Raw genomic sequence first — 24,181 nt, forward strand, 5'->3', positions numbered from 1 at the left:
CGTTTGAGTCATTCTTTCACTTCTTTGACATGGCGTGGAACTGCAGCATCAGATATAGCAATTTGGTGATGCTTCTGCTTTGAACGAACTGAAAATAAAGGGGAAAGGGTTAGAAAGGCCTAAATCTACTCCTAAGGGCAGTGATATCAACAGTTAATGCTTTGGTAGACAAATTCCAAATAAACCAAGCTCTGCTTTGCCGAGATTAACTACAACTCCGCAAGAACCGGTGCAATCTTCTGAGGATGTTGGAGGATTTTCACATTGAGAAAGTGCATTTGAATACCCAACATGGCGCAATCCAAACGACTATTCACAATCGAACTTAGCACAAATTTGGGGGTTCAGGCTAACTTTACATTGCAACTTACAATCAGCAAGATGCAAAAAGTATGAACCATGGTAATTCATCAAACACCATTACATTCTTCATTGAAATCAAAGCACTATTCTACTTTTACTTTAAGTGAGGAAGGTGAAACCATGCAGGCTTTAAAAAAATAACTTAAGTGGACACCATCAAAGAACAATGTTTCACTATTATTATCTCAAAACTTATTGCAACAATTTCATACAAGTCTCAAGTCACCCCTTTATATAGGCTCAGGCGTTGCAAAACCCTATTTAGGGTTTCCCCAATAGATTCTCCACTCAAGATGCAACAAGATGGGAATCAGCAATAAATACCCCATAAAGCCCATATACAATTAATTACAATCCTGCCAAAAATGGCACCCATAAGGCATTAACTAACCATTACATTCAAAAAGTGTCCACTATGCAATGAATGTACCCTCATGCAAAAATCGCCCATGATGCCATAAATGCACCATCATCTCCTGAACGTGACGACTGCAGGCAAAAGGAATCTGCCATAATGCCATAAATGTGACAGCTGCATGCAAAGAGATGCTTCATTAATTTAGCATGCGTTGACCTGGCTGCCACTTAGCAAGAAACCCTAGGAGAGAGAAAATCCCTGGAGAGAAAACTTCTTGATTTGTGAAGGATTTTCATTAAGCTTTCAACTTTTCTGTGCTTCGGAGGAATTTTTAAAGTTTTTTTTCAAGATTTTCTATTTTTTAGGAACTTTCCAAAAATATGCACAATCAGTGAAAACTGTGTACCCTAGTTCATATATTAGCCATTGGGGCCCAACAACGAGGAGGCAAAGGAAAAAAGTATGGAGTTACTGTCATATATACCAAAAATCAAGCAAAGGTAGATGGTGAGAAACACCAAGATATAAAAAAGATTTGTGAAAAAAAAAGAAATTGATATCTAGACCAGAGATATTTCCACAGAAATGGGATAACAATAAGGACTTGACATTGGTAGGGATGATCAAGTAGTACTTCTCCAGAACCTTGATCTAGAATATCTTTCTATCTACTTAAAAAAAATGGCTATCCAAAACGAAGTAATCCTTTCCACAGTTTTCTTTCTCCCACAAAACAAATACTGAATTTTCAGGGTTTGACGGAGAGAGAATTCTCTCACGAATCCAAATCTACAGAAATTTTGAAATTCAGATGAGATTTAGTGTCTGAAAATGGATTTTTCTAAAAAAATGTCAAGGGGATTTCTGCTTTTCCATTCCTCCTTGACCCTTGGATTTTCATGCCTTAAACAATTGCTCTTCATTCTTTGACTTGAACGTGGAACCCAGCTTGGTGAAGGAATTTCATTATTTCCATGCCTTAAAAAATTTCTCTTCAACTTCTTGACTGGGCATGGAATTTTGACCTTGATGGAGGAAATTTCATCTTGAAGCATTCATCCTTGATCCCTGGATTTTGGCATTCTTCTCCATCCATGGGCACTATTTCCACTTGACAGAGGAATCTTGCAAATTTGGAGTTTTCCTTGACCCCTTTCTTCTAGCGCCCCCTATCTTCCTTGGGCACTAGAATGGCTTGATGGTGGAATTTTCATTTTCCACATTTTCCAAGAACACTCCCTTTTAACACCCTACTCTCTCCATCGGCGCCATTTGCACATTGGGAAGGAATTTCATTGTTTTCCATTTTTCCATGCTCAACTCTATTTGGCGCCCTATCCACCTCTTGGGCACTAATTTGCTTTGTTGGTGGAATTTCAACATTTCCACACTTTCCTTGGACACCCTGTTTTAGCGCCCTTGTCCAAACTTGGGCACTAAATTGACTTGAGGAAGGATTTTCATGATTTTTTCCTCATTCTCTTCATTAGAATGTATACATGCAATATAACATTTAGGTATAAGTGGCATTTCAATATGTCTTTTTCCTTTTTTATACTTTAAGTTACATTTCATGTATATTTTGGCAGGATGTTTGAGAGTGGTTTCAGATCTCTAGGAATTATAATGCAAATTCTAAGTTTTAGAAGATCTTTTAAATTTTCAGACTTAGTCAAATTTCAAGCCATTTCCGGATTAGGATGACATTTGTGGATTGATGTGAATTTCCAGACTTAGAAGATTTTGCAAGCTTTCCACTTTTGGAATAGGAGTTCCATACTTAACCATATTTTATTTATTTTTTATCCAACTTGTCTGCCTTCTGACTCTTCCGGATTTAGAAATGATCTTCAAGAACGTTCAGTCTTCAGCGTCTTCAAGGATGTTCAGTTTTCAATGTTTTCCTGTGAAGAACCTGCCAAAAATAGATTTTCCCAAATAGTAAGTGTCTCAAAATGTTAGGGTTTGGACAAAATAGGTTAGGAAGGCACTTACTAAAAATAGTAAGTTTGATTTTTGGCAAAATTAGACCAATCCGGGAGGCAGTGAAACTTACTGAAAAAATTAAGTGCTTAGAATTCACTCAAATTTTACTAGGAGGTTCCTTGAAGGGTTCTAACTCTAGTTCTACGTTCAGTTTTTCCAAAACCCTAAAAGAAATCCATAAAATCTAGGACTAAAGGTAGAAACCCTAAGATTGACAAAACGGCCCTAGACTTAACAAATCTTGCTCAAACGAAAAGCAAACTTGATCAAATTGACCCCCAAACACATGCAAAGAAGAGAAACCGAAGAGATTGTCACGAAAAGACCCCAAAAACGAAAGCCAAAAGACCAAGAGGGCCTAAAAAGTAAAGGGTCCCCATTTGCAATGGGCGATGTGTGAAAAGGTCACAACACGACCCAAAACTGATTGCAACAAAGCACAATTTTTGAGGAAAAAAACCGTCAAACCCTGAAAACAAGAACTCTCCAAAAGAGAATTCACAATTTTTGTAATGTCCCCACAATTCAATTAATTTCCAATTAAAACACAACAAGAACCCGTCAAGGATTAGAAATGGAGATACAATAATACTGAAATTGTAACCCTTCCACTTTCTGGTCACCAAGAGCCCAATATCGAAAGGTGAGAGCACACAGTGTTGAGGGGATCGTTAGTTTCAAACAATTGAAAATATCACAATGCTTGGACGGCAAGTCGGCTCCTTCCGCTTATCCAGCGGGTGATAGAAATGCTAATAACAACTTGACGGTAAACCAGCCAAGAACAAGCCAAGAAACTGAAGAAAACAATCACTCAACTGCTTATGTAGTGGGAGGACTGGAAATGAAATTGCAATCTACTCAACCGCTTATTCAGCGGGAGGACAATGTTACAATAATAAAGAAAGGCAACAACCCAGCCTCTTCCACCTATTCAATGGGTCCTGAGCAACAATCCAAAATAGATAGATGTTAGTACTACTAATCAGCTTTACAATGCACAATATCGATTAGCCTCTTCCACTTATGCAGTGGGACTAAGAGTAAACAAGAAACCTTCATCTTCGTTGAGCTCAATCTGCTCCTCTGGATGAGAAATTGTCACAAGTTCAGCTAGGCGCTATCTCTCAAGCATGAAACTAAAGGCACTGGGAGGTATGCATCCCTCGAAGCAAGAGTCTGACAATATTTCGACAGCACTTCGTTATCATAGCAAATGGATACCAAAACAAGAGCACAACACTCTTATTTATAGTTTTTTGTGTCTCCAAATTCAAATTCACATTCCCTCCAAATAGATGCCAAACCCAAATGCACATTCACTTCATACTATTTCAAATTTACATTTCATTTCTCCTTTTCCCCAAATCGACCTTCACTAAGAGGCAAATATATTTTATAGAAATATCAATAAAGCATAATGTGGCGTCCAAAGGTGATAAAGTGCATTATATTATAAAATCAACTTATTCCTCCTTAGGCGTCCAATATGAATAAGTGAAATATATTGCAAAATTCACGTATTTCTCCCTTAGGCGTCCAGTATGCCTTAGCTAATATTTCACTCAATAAAACATTTTTGATCAACAAGGAATCACGCAACATAAGCACTTGTTTACACATTTTTAAGATTAAAATCTTTAATAAAATATTTTTAAGATGGATGCCCCCAAAAAGAAAAAATAACTTTAGTCATTTAATTAATAAATGACCAGGTCCATTTGATCATATAATCAAGCTGAAGAAGCTGAATCCAGTTTGCTTGCCAAAAATAGAACTAAATCTCTAGATCATCATGCCAAGCAGGACTGCCATAAAGAGCCTGTGATGCCCTGGCTAAACCCAAAACCCTAAAAATAGTAAGTGTCTCCAAACTTTGTTAGGGCACAAATCAGGAAGCAACTGTCACTTACTAAAAATAGCAGTTACTAAAAGTAGCATACTGCTAAAAATAGTAAGTGTGTCCAAATGCAATTTAACCACATATTGAGCAACTGTCACAACTTACTAAAACTAGTAAGTCCGGAAAAGTCTTCAGATTCGTTTGCATGTCACACCATTGCATGGCTCTCTGGAAACCCATAAAAGTAAGCTATCCTCACCCCCACTTACTAAAAATAGTAAGTTCGGAAAAGTCCTCAGAATCAGTTGCATGTCACACCATTGCGAAGCTCTCTAAAAACCCAAAAGGGATACATAATCAGAACTGTAAAATTCCAACATGCAAGCCACCAAAAATGCCAAAACATCCTCCTAGAATATAGGAAACCCTAATTTTGCCTCGGACTGACCAACGAATCTCGGAATTGGCCAACCATCCCCAAAACAAACTAGAGCGGAAAAGGGGACATTACAGTCCGCCCTTCCCAAAATTGCTTGTCCTCAAGCAATGCCACCACAACTCCAGAAATTTTAAACTGATCCACACCAAAGCAAGTACGATCCCCAGGACCCATGTCTATCTCAGGAAAGAACCCGCCATGCCGATGTTGCGCCACTCTGATCACATTAGTGAAAACATCATGCAAAACAGCACTAACCTCCCTTGTGTCTCCAAAATGTTACAATCCATGATAGTCAAACTAAAAAATCTTGAAGGATTGAAATCAATATCATGCAGCATCTCATGCCCATAAAACTCTGAGTAATCAATATCAACAATGCCACTGTCTATCACAAGCCTGGGCAATAGGAAATAAAGTCTACTCAACTCATAATCAAACTCCACAACATATCTCCCCAAGGTGTCAAGCAGAGCCATGACTATAAATGTGACTTCTCCAAATCGCCCTGCAAAGAGGAAAACGATCCTTTGCAAGAGCTCAACAAACTCATCTCCATAACTCCACATGAATCTACTAGGCCTCAATTGAATTATTCTGATACAACCATGGAGACTTCTGAAATCTCTTACAATTCCCACTCCAAGCACCTCAAAATGATAAATCAAAGAAAGCAAAGATTCATTGTCCCAATCATAAGTAGAAGAAAAGGCATAAAGATAACCACTAGTTAGAGCTTAAACACTTCCCATACACGGATAATGATTGCCCCAACTCGCCATACCTCTCATTTGAGACCATAAACCCGTCCTGCCAGGAGACTATGAAGTCTGAAAAAGAGTACACCAGCAGCCCACCAAGTCTGAAATGATTGACTTGAGATCTGATTTTAGGAAAATCAGCATCCAAGAAGATGAGTAGCTGCTGCAACACAGAAAATTGTCATCCAAAACAGCACATATGCTCACGTTCAAGGCTGGAAATATCCTCTCTAGTGACTCCAACACCATATAGAACCATCATTTGCTCAGAGTATCTTCCCAATCCACTAGTTGATGAGAAAAAAGAACCATCAAATGGCTGATAAAGAAGGGAACAACACCATCAAGACTGAAAATTTGTTCCTTATCCTTCCAAAGATCCTTCTTTCCACATGTAATAAGCTCCATCAGACAATGTTGACGATCTCGAGCTTGGATTCCCAACCGAAAGTGATTTTCAACACACTGAAAAGAAAACTCAAAAACATCCCCAAGTGCTAGTAAGGACCAAGTGCATACTTAAGAAATTGACATCTCCTCTAGTGAACCCTTGAAGCCTAACCATGAAAGCTTCAACAACATTGGAGTATGGAGCAAATGTTGTCCTCAAATCTGTTGGTGTCTGTTTTATCATCTACCAAACATTAGGATAGGATACCCGAAGGTATTCTATCCTCTCCTGAAAAATCACTACTGATTCCAAGGTCTATATGTGCGAACAAGCGACTTTAGTGGAATAGCTTCTTGGGTAGTGTATGCTGAAATTTCAAGGGGGACTTACGTTTAACAAGTATCTTGAACTGCTGGACTTAGATGGATTTAGCAATTTTAGGCTCTTTCTTTTTTTTTGGGGGATTTTCTGGAGATTTAGACTTTCAAAAGAAAGGGAAAAAGGGACAGGGTTTGAGAAGGCTAATCTAATCCTACGAATTCTGGATACGGTATCAACTGGGTGCTCTCGAGAAACCAAACCTTGCTTCGCCACACTAGGGACAACTACACAAGGCCAGTGCAATCTTCAATGGGTTGTGCTTATGATCGAGATGTTGGGATGCACAGGGGATGGGCTCAGACTAACTTTGCACGGTAGAATGGAAATCATCCATTTACCAAAAGTATGAGCGGAGATACACCATCAATTGATACTTATCAAATCCTTCATTCAAATTAACAACAACGAAAGCAAATCTAGATTAATTTTAACTAAGTGTTGAGGCAATTGAAACCATGCAAATCATTCAAATAATAGAGATTACAAAGCAATGCACATGCAATATATTATCTGGAAATAACCTTAAGCAACAATACATCAAAAACCTCACACTCTCCAAATGAGAGGAGGCAACCTAATATAGTTTTTCAAAATGAATGAATGGCCGAGATCAAACAGCGATCAAGGGCCAAGATTGAAAGTCTTAAACCCTAATTAGGGTTTCCCGAAATACTATCAGTTCAAACAAATGGAAGAGTGACACGTGGCGCAGCTGCTAATTTCACTGGGGTGAGTGGCCACTTTCTTCTTTCAAAGATTCAACATATCTGGACACAATGAGCTTGACCTCCTCCATGGTGACACTTGGCAAACCGCCAATCTAAAAGTCGATGAGGTCCACATCATCGGTACATGTGGCAAGGATGCCTTCCCACTCAACTGCTTGGGTGAGGAAGGCATCATCGATGGAGAGGAAGTTTGCAATCTTTGAAAGATCGCCTTTGTCAATCATCCCTGAATCCCTGAAGAAGCTTGCCTGAATCCTGGCTCTCAGGTTCTCTGCTTGTAAATGCTTCTCCCTTAGGCTTTCCTTCTTCCAGATCTCTGACGACACACAGAATACCTTGCCCAAGATCTCTCTAACACTTGCCTCTGTCTCAAAGCACTTGGTCTCGGATTTCTTCAGAACCTCAATCCGAGTGACCAGAGTATAGTACCATGTGCTGAAGTCGTACTGATCTCGTGTCTGTATGATGCCTGCATCCACTAAGCTTCTCTTCAACATGCCTCAGATAACCTTCAGATGAGGGAGTATTTCATTCTAAATTTCATCCACCTCTTCCCAATTGGAGGCTAGATCCTGGATACGATCAATCAATAAAGAAGTTGCCTCGTGTGTCGATACTAAGTTTTCTATCAGTGTGTCAGAACACACCGAAGCATCTGAAATCCATTCCTTTTCTTGAGTGTACGAGCCCTTCATATCATCATAGTCCTTCATTGATCCCTGTTGAAGAGGCTGTGGCGGAGTAGCCGGGACTTCTCCATCATTTGAAGACCTTGGGCAGTGTTTTGAAGGTCTTCTACATGTCTTGCTAGGGACACCAAGGGCTACTAAAACATGGCGGAGTTTGAAGAGGGCTCAAGGCATGGCTCCCACCTTGGGCGGACTTTGGAGACACCTCCTAGGGCGGACTTTAGGCAAGGCTCCCACCTTGGGCGGACTTTGATGGCTTCTCCAGCTTATGGCGGACTTCAAACACTTCCCCTCATGGCCTAGGCGGGCTTTGAAGGTTGCTCCCAACACTTAAGACCTTGGGCGGACTTCAAGCACCTCTCCTCATGGCTCTCTAATCTTTGGCGGACTTTAGACTTGGCTTCTCCATCACTTGGCATGCTTGGGCGGACTTTGGAGTGTTGGTCTTCATGGCCTCCCAACCTTGGCGGACTTTGGAGAGTGCTCCCACATGTCCTCCCAACCTTGGGCGGACTTTGGAGAGTGCTCCCACATAGCTCTCTTACCTTGGGCGGACTTTGGTGGTGCCTCCTACATGACCTTCAAGACAGTGGCAGACTTTGGGGAGTGCTCCCACATAGCTCCCAATGCATACATGGCGGACTTTGACACATCCCCTCATGGGCGGACTTTAGAGTGTTGGCCATCATGGCCTCTTCAACACATGGCGGACTTCTGGATAGCCTCATTTGTACCTAAAAAAAACCCTTCGTTAGCCAAACTCAGAAGATTTTTAGAAAAATTTCAAAATTTCACAGCTTAATCAAATTTAACTAGATTAACTTGAAATTTGAAATCCATGTTTAGGTGGATTGTCTGAAGCAGCAAAAGCCTAAAATCTAGGGATTTAGCTTTTTTAGGTCAAACTTGGAATTTTCGAGTTCCGGTCGAAGCTGGTTAGTGGTGCAAGTGTAAACCCTAGGTTTGCATCCCGAAAAATAAAAAAGCCTAAAATCTAGGGATTTAGCTTTTTTAGGTCAAAACTTGGAATTTTCGAGTTTCGGTCGAAGCTGGTTAGTGGTGCAAGTGTAAACCCTAGGTTTGCATCCCGAAAAAGCAAAAAGCCTAAAATCTAGGGATTTAGCTTTTTTAGGTCAAAACTTGGAATTTTCGAGTTCCAGTCGAAGCTGGTCAATGGTGCAAGTGTAAACCCTAGGTTTGCATCCCGAAAAAGAAAAAAGCAGACATCCCTAAAAAATAGGGAAAACATTTTAAAAATAGCCATACCGGGGTTTGGGCTAAAAACGCCAAAAACGAAACTTCCTTAAAAATAGGAAAAAGCAAAAAAGCAAACTTTCTAAAAATAGAAAGTTGTCCAAATTCGTCCAAATCAATTGCGATCTTCGTCCTTTGGCCTCTCTAAGCACTCTGGTGGTGTTCACATTTCGGAATCACATAACTTGCAAAAACTAACTTTCAATTGTCAGGGCCTAAAATGCTCTGAACTGGACAAGGCTTGGTGGAATTGCAGCAAAAGGTCACAAGACACTAACAAAACCCTAGAAAGCAGGAAAAGAGAGGGTCCCCATTTGCAATGGGGCGATGTGTGAAAAAGGTCACAACAAAATCCAACTCCCAAAATGGACTAGTATAAGCCTTATTATCATTCAACCCAAGGAATAGGTTATCAAGCATGCAATCACCACGTTCTGGTCCTTCTTTCTCCCCTACTTCATCAGTAACGAGTCTGAAATCTTCACTTCCTACTATTGCAATGAAACCTTGTACGGCAACTAAACTGTGTTTCAACAACACCTTGATGTCAAAGATATTGTAATCATCTTGATTCAACACTTCCCAAGTGGAGTCTTCATCCTCAATCCCACTTATGCATTCAATATCAAGCAGCCTAGAAAATTACTAATCACAAAATGTGGCACAACCTCATGGTTTGACATACTCAGTCTCATGTTCTGTCACTTCACCACACGTATTATCATCCATCACAAAGAGAGGGTTATCATAACTTTTCTCAATACCCACTTCAAAGAAAGGGTTATCAAGAACCTAGAATCCATCCCACTCATAAGAATACAGAGATGGTGTACTGTTGATGGGCTGCAAGAAAAAATCAGAACTTTGTTTCTTGCAATCACTCTCCAAGACTCTTGTCTAACTCCATCAACTAGCTGAAAATGCTCAATATCATAAATAGGATTAGACTCCACTAATTCTTCGAGCCTTTGATTACAATCAAAATTTCCATTCTTGTCTTCAACGACTCCTTGGTTGTCCCTAGTCTCACACCCCACATCATCCACGTGATGACATTGCTCAACACCAAGATGATGATCAGCTTTGTGCACTAATAAATCTGATTTATGTTCAAGAACACCATCAAACCCTTCAATATTAGGAGCCTTATAGACTTTTAAATCTGCTTCCACCTCATTGTCACTTTGATTAAACGAGAAGGCAGCCCCAAGATCAAGTGTAACGTCACCATTGTTTGCTGATATACAATCCTCATCAAGTTCCATTTCATCATCCGGATCAAAGAGAAATTCATCCCACACAGTCTCATCATTGTCCTTAATACCTGGATCCCAAATACTAAAAGGCTGATTACTTTGCTCGGTTAAAAAGTGCTCATCATGGCTCCAAGTATCATCCAACTTAGATCTTGAATCTTCTCTATAATAACCCTACCTAGATATGAATCTTAAATTCCTGATACCACTGTATTTTCTGATTTCTAGTGTCTTGGCATTTTGTCAAACATTTGTCGCAATTATAAAGAGTTCTGATTTCTATGCTTATCGAATTTGAAGTTTGCCAATGGGATATGTGTATCATAGAGCATTCATTTGCATAAAGAAGCCAAAATAAAGCAAGCTGGAATTTGTTTTGGACTTCTAACTTAAATTGGACCAATGCATCTTACTAAATCTTAACTCCCAAAGACAGTAGCAGAAGTTTCCACAGCATCAACTTTTACTTAATCATTCGAAGAAATACATAGGCATTTTGTCAAACAATTGGCAAAGACTAGGAATCGCATCAACAACTCAGAAAATATTCTTATACACACAATTATAGCGCATAATATGAGTAGAACTAGATATTCTGGCCAACAAGCTGTTCTAGCACAAGCAACACTCATAAACTGGGGTGGTTACACTTGACAGTGCTGCTGTTTTGTTATGATAGAGCTTTCACATATATGATTACAACCATTACATTTCCCTTAATCATGGCATTCTGAAACAATACTGTATCTGATGTTGGCTGCAACAACAATCTTCAGTCACACCCAACTCTTTCCCCTCAACTCACGACCCCACCAATTGTCATATCTTTGACCCTTATGAACCGGCTAGGAACCTTCTAAGTTTAGAGCAGGCTTGGGAAATTGTAGCAGATCAAATGAAGAGTGCAGGCCGCCAAACTCTTGTAGCAGTTTGAACCCTAAGTGCAAGTTGTGATTTCAACAACTTAGGCACAATACAAGTCATGCCACTTTTTCTTGAGACGCCACAATAATTTGTCTGTGAGCATCAACTAGGAATTACGGGAAATGCTCCAGATTGACTACAGAATGCAAGTCGCGCTAATATATATGCCACAATTCTGCCTCCAACTATCTCGAGCCCTCACACAGCCTATGGGTGCCGTAATGGATGTTGTGTGGAGTTCATCAAGAGCCTTCTGGGGTTGCGTCCAGAAGAGATCTTTCTCCAGGGTTTACGTCCTGGTAAACCTTGCCCTAGCAGACTCAGTTCAGATGAAAGTTTGATTAAAAGGAACAATCACGTGAATGAATCCCCAAACAAACCCGATATCTCCTTATGTATTTGCTTCACACAAAGTTTACCTCATTGCATGTTCGCCAAGTCTCATAATTAAAACGCATTTGATTTTTCCCTTCCTCATAATACTCTATGGAAAATAATATTCCATTGTGACATGTATCGGGCCTTCTTAAAGAATTAAATAATTTTGGAAGCTTCACATTTCCCAAAATCGAATTAAGGAAATGGCCATGTTATAAAATATAACCATCGACCTTAATAATATAGTTCATTCATTTTAATAATGTTTTGACTTATGCCTTTAGTGAATAAATCGCCCCATCAATTTATCACCTCCATAATAATATTAAGTGGCCCCACCATTAATTAAATATGAAATTAGATACAGGTTTATAACCATAGGCTCTTTTCATATTTAATCAATGACTTATTCCCTTAATAAATTTTCTCTAGCCTCCAGGAATAAAATAAGGCTAGCAAATTAATATTAAATTGAGCATTAGGTGACGGGGGACATTACATTCTCTTGGTTTCCACACATTGTTATTTTCACAAAGTGCAATGCTAGAACGAAGTGATAATCCATCTTCCCACTCAAAAAGTGGATTGTCATATGTTTTCACTATACCCATCTCAAACAGTTACCATTGGAAACCACAAACTGATTTTCCAAAGAAAGTGAACTGCTGCTCTGATGAATACCAAAATCAGAATCTTTGTCATACCTTTCAGCAGTGATTCCATGGTTGCCCCAAGTCTCATGTACCTCCTCTTCAAAGCTTGTCTCATCATCATTTATAGGTAATTGGTGAACATCATCATACTCAACAGATCCCAAACTATTGTTTGACTCCTTGCCAAGATAAGGTGAAGGTGATGAAACAATGCTAGACTCATTTAGTGGGGAACCAAAAGAATTCATATCTCTTTGTGGCTGACCTATCATAGCTAGTTTTATAATATCAATGACAGTATCTTCTTCAATCTTCATTTGCTCTTCCTTTGGAAGCACATGAGTGCATTCAACACCACCACTAGCTCCATAAGAAACATTAAGGGGTTCATCATGCACAACCTCAAATATTGATTTTTCTTCTTCTTGAATGACAACCTCATCAATGGTAGGTGCATGCATCACCAAAGAGTCTTCATGAAGCACTGTCTCAAAGTTATGTGTCAAAGCACCAACTCCATCATTTGTCTTTGTATTAAGGATATTATTTTCCGACTCTTCCTTATGTTTGGATTTTGCAAGAACCTTTACCACCCCCCTTCTAATATCTGGATCCTTCATCAAATTAATCAATCCTTGCATTAACTCACACATAGACTTATCTATGGTAGACATTCTTCCAAACTCTGATAAGCAACTAAAAAAACCACGACCCAACAGTATGGTAGGGAGAACTTGTGCTCTGATCAACTGAACACAAAGGCTAGCAGGAAAACCAGCTCTGATATCACTGTAATGTCCCCACAATTTTTTTCAATTAATTCCAATTACAACACAACAAGAACCCGTTAAGGATTAGAAATGGAAATACAATAATACTGAAATTGTAACCCTTCCACTTGCTGGTCACCAAGAGCCCGATATGGGAAGGTGAGAAAATACGATGTTGAGAGGATCGTTAGCTTCAAACAATTGGAAATATTACAATGCTTGGGCGGCAAGCCAGCCCCTTCCCCCTTATCCAGCGGGTGATAGAAATGTTGATAACAACTTGGTGGTAAACCAGCTAAGAACAAACCAAGAAACTGAAGCAAACAATCACTCAACTGCTTATGCAGCGGGAGGACTAGAAAGGAAATTGCAATCTACTCAACCGCTTATTCAACAGGAGGACAATGTTACAATAATAAAGAAAGGAGGCAAGCTAGCCTCTTCCACTTATTCAGTGGGTCTTGAGCGGGTCTTGAGCAACAATCCAAAATAGATAGCTGTTAGTACTACTAATCAGCTTTACAATGCACAATATAGATTTTCAAATTAAGAGATGTCACTATCCAAATATAGGTGGCCAAGCCAGCCTCTTGCACTTATGCAGTGGGACTAAAAGTAAACAAGAAACTTGTTGTTAGTACTACCAACCAGCATTACAAAATGGATAAGAATGATAAATCAAGTGTTGGTAACAAGTCCAACAGCTACAAAGAATGATAAATCAAGTGTTCAAGGCTGCATATTCTTCATTCAACCATTGTGGAGCAAAATTACATCATTCATAGGCAAGCATGTGTGTGTGATTAGGGTTTTGTCATGTTAATGCCATTTCATACAACATATGTGATTACATTCAAGAAGCAAAGCATCATTATCAACAATTGCAGATCTAAGGTATACCTTTCCATTATTTATTTCGGTATTTGCAGTTATACATTCAAGGTTGATTCCTAAACCGAGGTTTGACTTAGGCAAACCCCTATTCCCAACCTATTTCCCTTCTCTACTGTGCGTAGGAACAGGTGCGAAGCTACAATCTTCAAAATTGGCTTTATTTACAAAGACGAACAGGGTCCCCTTTGGACGGTGGAAAGTGTGGAGGACTAGAGAGATGGACATTTTAGTCCCGACAAATAAGGAGCTCCTTCTGGGAACGAGTCTAAATACTCTTGTACTATTCAAATCCAGGTTCATGGCTCAATCTGACGACTGTAGCTCATTGTTCATGTGTTTTTACTTCAATTCCAATAAATTCATCCTATTTTCAACATTTCAACAATTCAACTTAAGAGAGGGAATCAATCTCCAAATCCAGTGAATCCAATAGAATTCTCAGCCCTATCCTTGTTGATTTGTGGCTAGACCTCTTGGGTTCACCCCTCTTGAATGTAGTGGTGCCTAAGCCTAAAATTAGCGGTTTTTACCCTAGTTGGACGAAAGCCCTAATTGTTCACCATCACGTTTTTGGTGAACCCAACTCCTTACGCCCTTATTTCTGATTTATGTTCTCGGATTTGAGTGTTTATGCAATTTAAAATTCAAATTTGCATTCACAAGTTTAATTTCCAATTGAATTTCATAAATTTAGAGGTTAAATTCACAAAAAACCAAAATGCTTAATTCTAAAATTGAGCTTGTGAGTTGTCTAATTTGGATTAATTGTTTCAGATCTAATTTGTGAACATTTTATTTCAATTTTGCATTCATAGATCTTATTTTAATCAAATTGCATAAATTTAGAGGTTTAATTCATAAAAACCCTAATTTCTTTTGGTTAACTTGGTTTGTGGGTTGCACAATTCATCAAATCAATTTTCAGATCTGATTTTAAACATTCAGAATGACACTTAAGAGATCTGATTTATTTGCTATTTCACATATGATTACATTGGTTTTCACTTACATTTATCATAATCATGTGTTGGATAATGGTTTCTTTCACTTCACATTGCTTTTTTTATCCATAGCACTTTGGCATATTGCATTTTTAGAATTTCTAAATTCCTTCCTTTCAATCAATTAGATCTTAAAGCTTTCATCTATAGTGCATGTTGTTTTATGATGATATTTTTAGGAAAATGCATTACATGTGTAGATCAAGTCAAAACTTTTGTAGATCCTAATCCTAGAAATGCTAATGGAAAACCTAATACTTGCACCTCTCCTAGGGTTTTTAATGTGAATGAAGAACAAGCTAATTCTCCTATCAATGATCTCTCTAATGGAGAGCAAGCATTGAAGAGCAACATGGTCCCATCTTCTTCTCATACACATACCCTAATGCAAGGGGGGCAAGATCAAGATATTGGTGTTTCTATCTCTCTAGATCCCCCTTATTCTCCTAGAGCCTATCTTAATCATCAAAACATTTGTAGAGAAGATGATGTTATGCATTTCCTTCATGATCTATCTCCCAACATAATATTAACTAAAGATGAGGCCTTAGATGATAAGGATCTTCCTTCCCAGCCTACCAAAGAGGATATGCATGATAATAGAAAGGAAAATCCCCCTCCACAAGATATTCCTTCTTCATCTACTTTTCCCTTTGCTCCTAAATACACTTCCACTACAAATTTCAAAGAGATTCATTATAATGTTCCTCCTCCTTCTCAATTAAGAAAAATTCTTATAGGAGTGGCTATAACATAATATCAAAACAAGGTTTTAAAAGACAAGGACTTGGGAAATTTAAAACCAGGAGTTAGAGTCCCTATAAACCCTCCTACACAAACTAGTACCGCAGGCCTAGGACATTATCATGATTCCCCTATGGATGATCTCCATGGAATTCAAAACTTTAAGGATTACCTTGCAAGACATAAGACTTATCATCCATCTAAGGGTGCTTCTTCTTCAAACACTCCTTTTTGTTCATATCATCAAACTCATGACCATCATGCTAATGATTGTCCGGATTTTCAAAAAAGTATGCAAGAACTAGTTAATAATGGAATTGTTAAAATCATAGATGGCAATCCTTCATCTAAAGAGACAAGACCTAATCCTATTGATGATCAAGAAAAGCTAGCCACTAGAATCTTTTGGAGATTGAAGTATGAAAATTCACTAATAAACATAAGGTAATGAACATTGTCTTTTTCATCGTAGTTTTGCTCATTCTCTTGGAAAGTGTAAAGCAGTTAAAAACATTTGTTCAAGAACAATATGATAGGGCTCGCATATCTCACTCTTGCTCTTTTTCTTGGCGAAAAAGAAGTGCCTTAGCACTCCATTCACCCTTCATATTGCTTCTCACCATATGACACTAGTAGTTAACTTAATTGGGGGCTCTTTGTCATAAGAGGTGATGCTTTTTGAATTTCAAACATTTTGGGGCAGCAACATCATTCATTCTTCCCTCTATCTTATTTCTTCTCTTTCACAAAATCCCTTTAGGGGTTGCATTTTTCATACTTTGATATCCTTTCTTGCATGGAATGGTATGTCTCTTATGATTAATCTCTCCTTATGGGAGTTTGCGGTCTTTCATTTCAATTATTTCTTCTCTCTTTGAAGATTTTACATTGAATATTTATTCATGTGAGTATATTGTGCATTTGCTTATGTCTAATCTCTCCTTAGAAGTCATGTAATTCTTCTCAGTGTCCTTATGCTTGGGGGGCAATGATCTCTCTCTTATCCTTTTTAAAGATCCACTTTTCTTTTGTTCAGTGGTGTTTGCTTATGATTTGATGTCATTTCCTTGTGTGAAGTTGTTTGCTCAAAGATTCTCTCTTATGCAAGAGGTGTATGTCCTTGGCTACAACCTCTTTTTCACTTGGAAATGTATATCTATTATAAACTTACCCCTCACAGTGGGTCAAAAGTGTGTCATCCTTCATCAAGAATTCCTTTAACCTAGCAATAGGGGGAAGGTATGCATTCTTGTTCTCCTTCCCTTCTTTTGGTAGAAGATGTTATGTTTGTTCAAGAACTCCTCTTGGAGGTAGATGTCTTTTGAGCAAAGATCTCTTCTCCTCCAAGGATCCTCTTTACACTTATTGCAGGATATCTCTTTTTCAACTATTTTATCCTTGCTTATAAGAGTTTTCCCTCTTTAACTTGGATTTATTACATTGTTGCCTAAAGGATATCTCCTTGGTGTTGAAGGCAGGTATCCTTGTTTCTAGCTTCCTTAAGACATCAATATAGGGCTATGTTGACATCTTAAGGGGGGGGACATACATATCGCCCTCTTTGTACTATATTGTACTATATTTTTGCATGTCTTAAAGGGGGTGTTCATTCTCGAAAACAGAGAAAACAAACTCTTACATGAGATGTTTCATGCCCGAAACTAGACATAGGATTTGATATATGTCTTAAATGGGGTGCACATTCCCGAAACTAGAACAAACAAACTCTTACATGGGATGTCCTCGAAATTAGGCATATATTTGTCTTAAATGGGGTTACACGTTCTTGAAACCAAAGCAAACAAACTCTTATACGAGATGTTCCTGAAACCAGACTTGCTCCTTGGCATTTGCAATTTTCATTACATGTCTTAAACAGGTTGAAGCATGCTCGAAACCAGAGAAAACAAACTGTCATATGGGATGCTATATACTTGAAACCAAACATCACTTGCACATACGCATGAGGATGAGTGGAACTAGTAAAACATAGCTAGACTATTCCTACTCTCCTCCCCAACATGGAACACCTAGAAAAACACATCTAGAATGTGTATCCATGCTTCTTCCTTCTTCTCATGATCTCATAGCTTTGTTACATGTAGTTCATGGATGATGCATGCTCTTTCTCTTTTATGCGATCACTTGTGCTCTTGAGATGGCATTTTTTAAGAATGATATTAGTGGTTGAGACATTTTGACATCGAGGTCTCTTCAGCTAGTTGACTTGAAGTCTTGTTCATGGTCTTTAGCTTTTGTGTCTTTTGCCTTTTGTCTTTGTTGGTCTTTTTGTCTTTGTTTTCCTTTGTGTTGTTTGTCTTGTTTTGTGTGCCCTTGCATACACTTGAGTGAGTTAAGATCCTAAGATTGGGGACCTTGTTCCTCGAAATTAGTGATGTCTTATACTCCTTGTAATTGTGCTCCTAATTCCTCCTCTCATCTCTTTTCGTCTACTTCACCGCGAGTATTTGCATATGCTTACTCCCGTTAAAGTGGGGGCTAAATGTAGTGTCCTAAATTGCCACCGAGCCAATTTACACCTAATGTTTGTGCCCCTACTTTAGCGTGTCTCCCCCTCATCTCCTATCTGGGTCTGTTTAGTGCCTTAACTCCATTTTGTATGCCATGTGCACTTGCCAACTTATTTCCTAGAGAGATATCCTTCTCCCTGGGGCATATTGAGGTCGCGCACTGGTCCCCCTTGGTCAAGCCCTAATTTGAAATATAAGTGGGGCCCTATCTCTCCAACAGGAAATGAAATTGGTGGCTCAACATGACCGTTGGATGTCAGCCTAATCGGTAAATTGACCTAGGATCTCATATATAAAGATATTAATCAATTCATTTCAATTTAAGTCTCCAAGCGATCAATCTAGCATCCTTACATTCGTGAAGCATTCACCATCAAGCATTTTCAGAGGTCTTCAAGGCTGCATATTCTTCATTCAACCATTGTGGTGCAAAATTACACCATTCATATGTAAGCATGTGTGTGTGATTAGGGTTTTGTCATGTTCATGCCATTTCATACAACATATGTGATTACATTCAAGAAGCAAAGCATCATTATCAACAATTGCAAATCTGAGGTATACCTTTCCATTATATATTTCAATATTTGCAGTTATTCATTCAAGGTTGATTCCTAAACCGAGGTTTGACTTAGGAAAACCCCTATTCCCAACCTATTTCCCTTCTCTACTGTGTGCAGGAATAGGTGCAAAGCTATGATCTTCAGAATTGACTTTATTTACAAAGATGAACAGGTTCCCCTTTGGACAGCGAAAAGTGCGGAGGACCAGAGCGACGGGCATTTTGGTCCTGACAAATCAGGAACTCCTTCTGGGAGTAAGTCCGAATACTCTTATATTATTCAGACCCAAGTTCATGGCTCGACCCGATGACTATAGCTCACTATTCATGTGTTCCTACTTCAATTCCAATACATTCATCCTAATTTCAACAAATCAACTTAAACGAGGGAATCAATCTCCAAATCTAGTGAATCCAATAGAATTCTCAGCCCTATCCTTGCTGATTTGTGGCTAGATCTCTTGGGTTCACCCCTCTTGAATGTAATGGTGCCTAAGCCTAAAATGAGCAGTTTTTACCTTAATTGGATGAAAGCCCTAAATTTTCACTATCACACTACTAACCACACCAAGCTTATCTCGAAATTTGTTAGGGTCAAAGACTTAATAAGAATGTTTGTACTTTGTTCTTTTGTGGGAAAATATTGCAACAAAATAGACACATCATTTGCTAATTGTCTAATGAAATGACAATGTATTTGCACGTTTGGTACACTAGTGGAAGACTGGGCTCTTGGCAAGTTTGAGCATTAATATAAAATTATAAAGTCACTAAATAGATAGTAGCCACTATTTGTGGAATCTTTATGACTGAAAGCATCCTCTTGAGAAAAACTATCTCGCATGCTCCATTCACTGCTCCTCAATATTTTGCCTTAGTCAAGAAAAAAGCTACCACATATTGCTTCTTGGTAGTCTATGTAACTACAATGCTACATCCATGATAAGCCTAAAAATATATTAAAAAATGGATTTTTTTATCATACATAAAACTTGCCCAAGCTAAAGTAAACCCACACACGCTAGAATCTTTGCTTCCGTTACACAAAATGCCAAAGTCATGTGTACCTTTCACATATCCCAACACCCTCTTTGCTACAGTCCAATGCTCTATCTTTACCATTCTCATGAATTGGGAAATGAAACTCACAACATACCTTGAATTAGGTCTAGTGGCTATTAAGCTTCCTATTAGTTGCATGTAAGCTAACTCATTAGCCACTTGAGAGTCAGTATTGGCTCAAAGACTCAGCCCTTTCTCCATAATTGTGGCAAGATTTTGCAATCTATCACTCCTAATTTGTCAAGCAAATTCTTGCCATATTTGGTTTGTGAGATAAAAAAGCTACCACCTTTTTGCCAAACTTTTACACCTAGGCAGTGACATAGGAGGCCTGGATCAGTCATGTCAAAAGTTGTACTCATATTATATCTGATTTTCTCAACAATACATGCCTCACTACCTATAATAATGACATCATCTACATATATGAACAGTATTATGATATCATTACCTATGCTTTTGGTGTATAAATTTGAATCTAAACAACCCTGCTACAACACCTGTTCATCCAAGTACCTGTCAATTTTGATGTGCCATACCCTGGGTGCAGATAACAAGCCATGCTGCCCAGTAAGAAAGATTAGGTCATCCTTTATACCTGGTTTGTGGTTTCAGATGCAATAATGAGAGAAAATTTTCTGTACTGCCTGGTTAAAAGCTTCTACCTATGCTCGGTCTGTGGTTTCAGATGAGAATAATATAAACATGTCTTTGTTAAAAACAGTCATAGACCTTACTTTATTGCACTTTGACAGCTGACAGAATGAGGTAGGTATATTACTATGAAATGTTGACAAAAGAAAATTATCCTTTCCTTTAGATTTCCTGTCCATTTTCATACAAGAAGCTGTGTGATGACATGATAAATCGCCCCACAGTATTGAGCAAGCAATAGCAAGGACTCAAGCTGCACCCTTCAGATTTTCTACAAATAAGTAAGTTTTCTCCATGGCTACCTTACAAGAAGAGAAAGAACAGAAATATCAAACTGAACTTAATATGAAAGAATTCTGTTTAAATTCTATTCTTGAACATTCTTTAGAATTCAGGTTATCTAATACCTGAAAAGGCATTCAAAACATTTTTATGCGGGGAGCCCTTCATTTGCATCTGTCTCCTAACTGTGTCAAGAGGATAGCATATCAATGTTGCACATGTGGCTGAAATAATTGCAGTTGCAAAAGAAGCCTCTGGTTTCTTCCTCAACTCCTCTGGAAGGGACTTCTTAATTCTGCCATTTGAATGGAAAGGAAGTGAAAACCTTCAATTTTATGCACCTGTAAATGGTATGCTAAAAGTAACAGGCTTGGCTACTTGATCAGGAAAAAATCATGCATGGACTTAGAAACAATTCGTTGAGCTGAGGTAGTCCTCGATATAGTCATGAATATTTATATTTCAACAACAATTTCCAATAAGAATAATGATCTCAATCACAATTCACAAGTGAACCAATAAGAAAAAGTCAACAGAGAGAGATTATATACTCACAAATCAAAAATACAAAAGTTGACAGCAATGTAGGGTGCAATGCCAAGAAGAGATGGCCCAAGACCTCTATAAAATGATCCAAATCCCTCATCTTGTAACATATTTATTGCAACCTGTGAATTAGGTAGAAGATGACAATATTAAGTGAAATTACTTTATAGACAAATAGTAATGTTAACTCAAAGCAAACACATACAAACTTGTTATAAATTATAACGTATATTTTCATTTCTCAATATTCAGTCCACTTATGGATGTGTCTTGGTAACCCATCCCAATTGAGTAGTCATTTTTGTCAATTTGTATCTGTTAATCACGACAAGATAAATCTTTTTTTTCTTTCTATGTTTCGTGATAATTTTAAGTTATGCAAGATCAATAATTGTTCTTTCGTAGTTACATGCTACACAGTATATACTTACTATTAGTGGTTACTATGATGGTTGCGGCTGCTACAGCTCCCCTAATACCTAAATGGGTAGGGCATCACTAATTGAAAAAATGGAAACAATGGTAAGCACAAGTTTGGGTCTGGTCCACACCGGCTTCAAGGTTTGTCAATTCCAGATGAATTGATAAGGCATATTATTTGAAAATCTGCTTCAATGGATTAGGGATAAACTTACTCACCTAGTGGCTCTGGAACTGTCTGAACCTGGAAGATATGAAAAAAGGATGTACTAAATGGAGAAAGGCAAAATACAAGCACCCTGCTAGATGCTATGAAGATTAGCAAACCACAGCATAATGGTTGTCCAATCAAATCGCTGTTCATGGAAACCCTAGGGTTTCTTCTAACATCTTGGATATTTGCAAGCTGTCTGCACTGTGCAGGGAAGCTGGGATCACTGGAATAGGAGTAGATGGAGAGTTGGGCACAGTTTCAGCCTGTGTGGTGGCTCCTGCAACTCCTAGCAAAAGCCACCTAGATGAGTCCCAATGGACTCTAGTTTATTTGAGTATACCATAGGATCTGCCCACTCAAGATATTCTGTCATCTGCTGCTAATGGAGCTTCAAAAGCTGCTACAGGTAAGTCTTCTAGTCCTGCACAAAAATCTTTTGCTGCAGCTGTGCAAGAACAGGACAGGTAGATAAAGAATCTATAGGAGTGGAAAAAGGGAAGGGCTCTAATTTTGCGAAGCCTGTTCCTTTGAAATGTTCTGAGCTATCTCCTCATTTGGTCTTTGAAGAGGAAGCCTTAGAAGAAGAAGATTATCATGGAGGAAATAGGTTTGTAAATCTAATATATATTGGCCAAGTGTACCAGAGGTGCATAGTTAGAACTCTTACAACTGGAAGCTGAGTATGGAAAGTACTGTGAACTGTATCCATGCACATGAGATTTTTTATTGCAATTTTTGAATCTAAAAAAATTTAGAGATTTAACTCTCTATGAATAAATTTATCATGTGGTATTGGGGAATCATTATTGCATTCTGAAATCATAGTTTCCAGTCTTTATCCTATTGACAGAAAGTGGAAACCTTTGGGGTGATTCCTGTTTGGGTCAGGCCCCCTTATCTCCCTCTTTAGTTTTGGATTGAATCTTGGTTGCAGGCTACTCCCTTGGTGAGTATATTTCTAATGCTCCTGAAACAATAAATTTCTCCAATACAACTTTCACCTGTATTCAAATGAAACTGAATATTGCAAAAGCTCTCCCTGAAAAACAAGGCTGAAGTTGGAAGCCTAAATTTGGGTTCAAAAGATAGATTATGAAAAGATAGCCTTCTGGTGTCAAAACAATTTTGCAATGAGCCATGTGGCACCAGAATGTAGTTTGAAACAAAAATCAGTCAGCTCTTCCTCATGGTGGAAAGATGCTAAACCCACCACTTAATGATTATGAATTTATGAGTGTCTTCATAAAGCAGGTGCCCTCTATGCTTTTTGAGAAGGTTTCTTCAGTTCGAGTTTCTTCAGAAACTAATAAGATAATGTTAAAGAAGGCTCCTTCATTACAAGAGTCTTCTTTAGGCCAGAATAAAGTTCTTGCTGGAGAGAAATGCAAGCCTCCTGTGGGAGCTTCAACTGCTCCATCTTTTATTATTTCTAAGCCTGTTAATAAATTTTATACTGAAACCCTCTTTTCAAGGATTTTGGAGGAATTTTTAGGTGAGCTCTATTCAAAGGAGTTTCCTGTTCTACCAAAACCAGATACTAAGGCCATGCTTTTGGATTCTATTGATGAGGCGCTCTTCTTTAATGAGGGAGAGGAGGCTTCAGTTATGGAAGATCTGTACTCTAGTAAAGGGGTTTGGACTTAGCCTCTTATAGAAAATCTCATTCAAGGAAGAAAGCTTCTTCTTAATCTTAAATGATCCTCCGATCATATTAGAAAAGTAGTTGGATGGAAATTTGGAATGATAAGTAATCAACTGACAAGGTTTTTTCGCTTCTCTGGTTTATATTGTATGGTTACTGCATAAGTGTGCTTAATTGCTGTAAAGGCTTGCAGTGACTGCACATTTTTTCTAGTTGCTGTGCAAAACTTTTCAATTGCTGTGCAAAAGGTTTTCATGAAGACATTCTAGTCAGAAGCTGGAATAGGAAAGGGAAAAAGTCCGATATTATGCAGACCTCCATGTGAGCAGGAGTTCACATTTCTTTAGTATCTCAAGTGTCTGATACAGATGCATCTTGAATCTTTCAAATATATATGTATGTTTAGAGCAGTTTGTGATCTTTTGATAATTCTTCTAGGGGTGTGCAGTTCTCGA

General features: G+C 38.4%; 1 protein-coding gene across 1 annotated transcript in view; it reads right to left on the minus strand.

Annotated features, from left to right (window-relative positions):
- The window catches only part of LOC131052557 (probable envelope ADP,ATP carrier protein, chloroplastic), a 163,511-nt gene that overhangs the window by 17,346 nt on the left and 121,984 nt on the right, over window positions 1-24,181 (minus strand). The window contains exons 7-8 of the mRNA XM_057987144.2: window positions 21,460-21,572; window positions 21,030-21,199 (exon numbers count right to left, since the gene is read on the minus strand). Of these exons, the coding sequence (XP_057843127.2) occupies window positions 21,030-21,199; window positions 21,460-21,572 (283 nt within the window). The remainder of the gene's footprint in view (window positions 1-21,029; window positions 21,200-21,459; window positions 21,573-24,181) is intronic.

The sequence above is a fragment of the Cryptomeria japonica genome, chromosome 8, assembly GCF_030272615.1.
Source record: "Cryptomeria japonica chromosome 8, Sugi_1.0, whole genome shotgun sequence".
Classification (NCBI taxonomy): domain Eukaryota; kingdom Viridiplantae; phylum Streptophyta; class Pinopsida; order Cupressales; family Cupressaceae; genus Cryptomeria; species Cryptomeria japonica.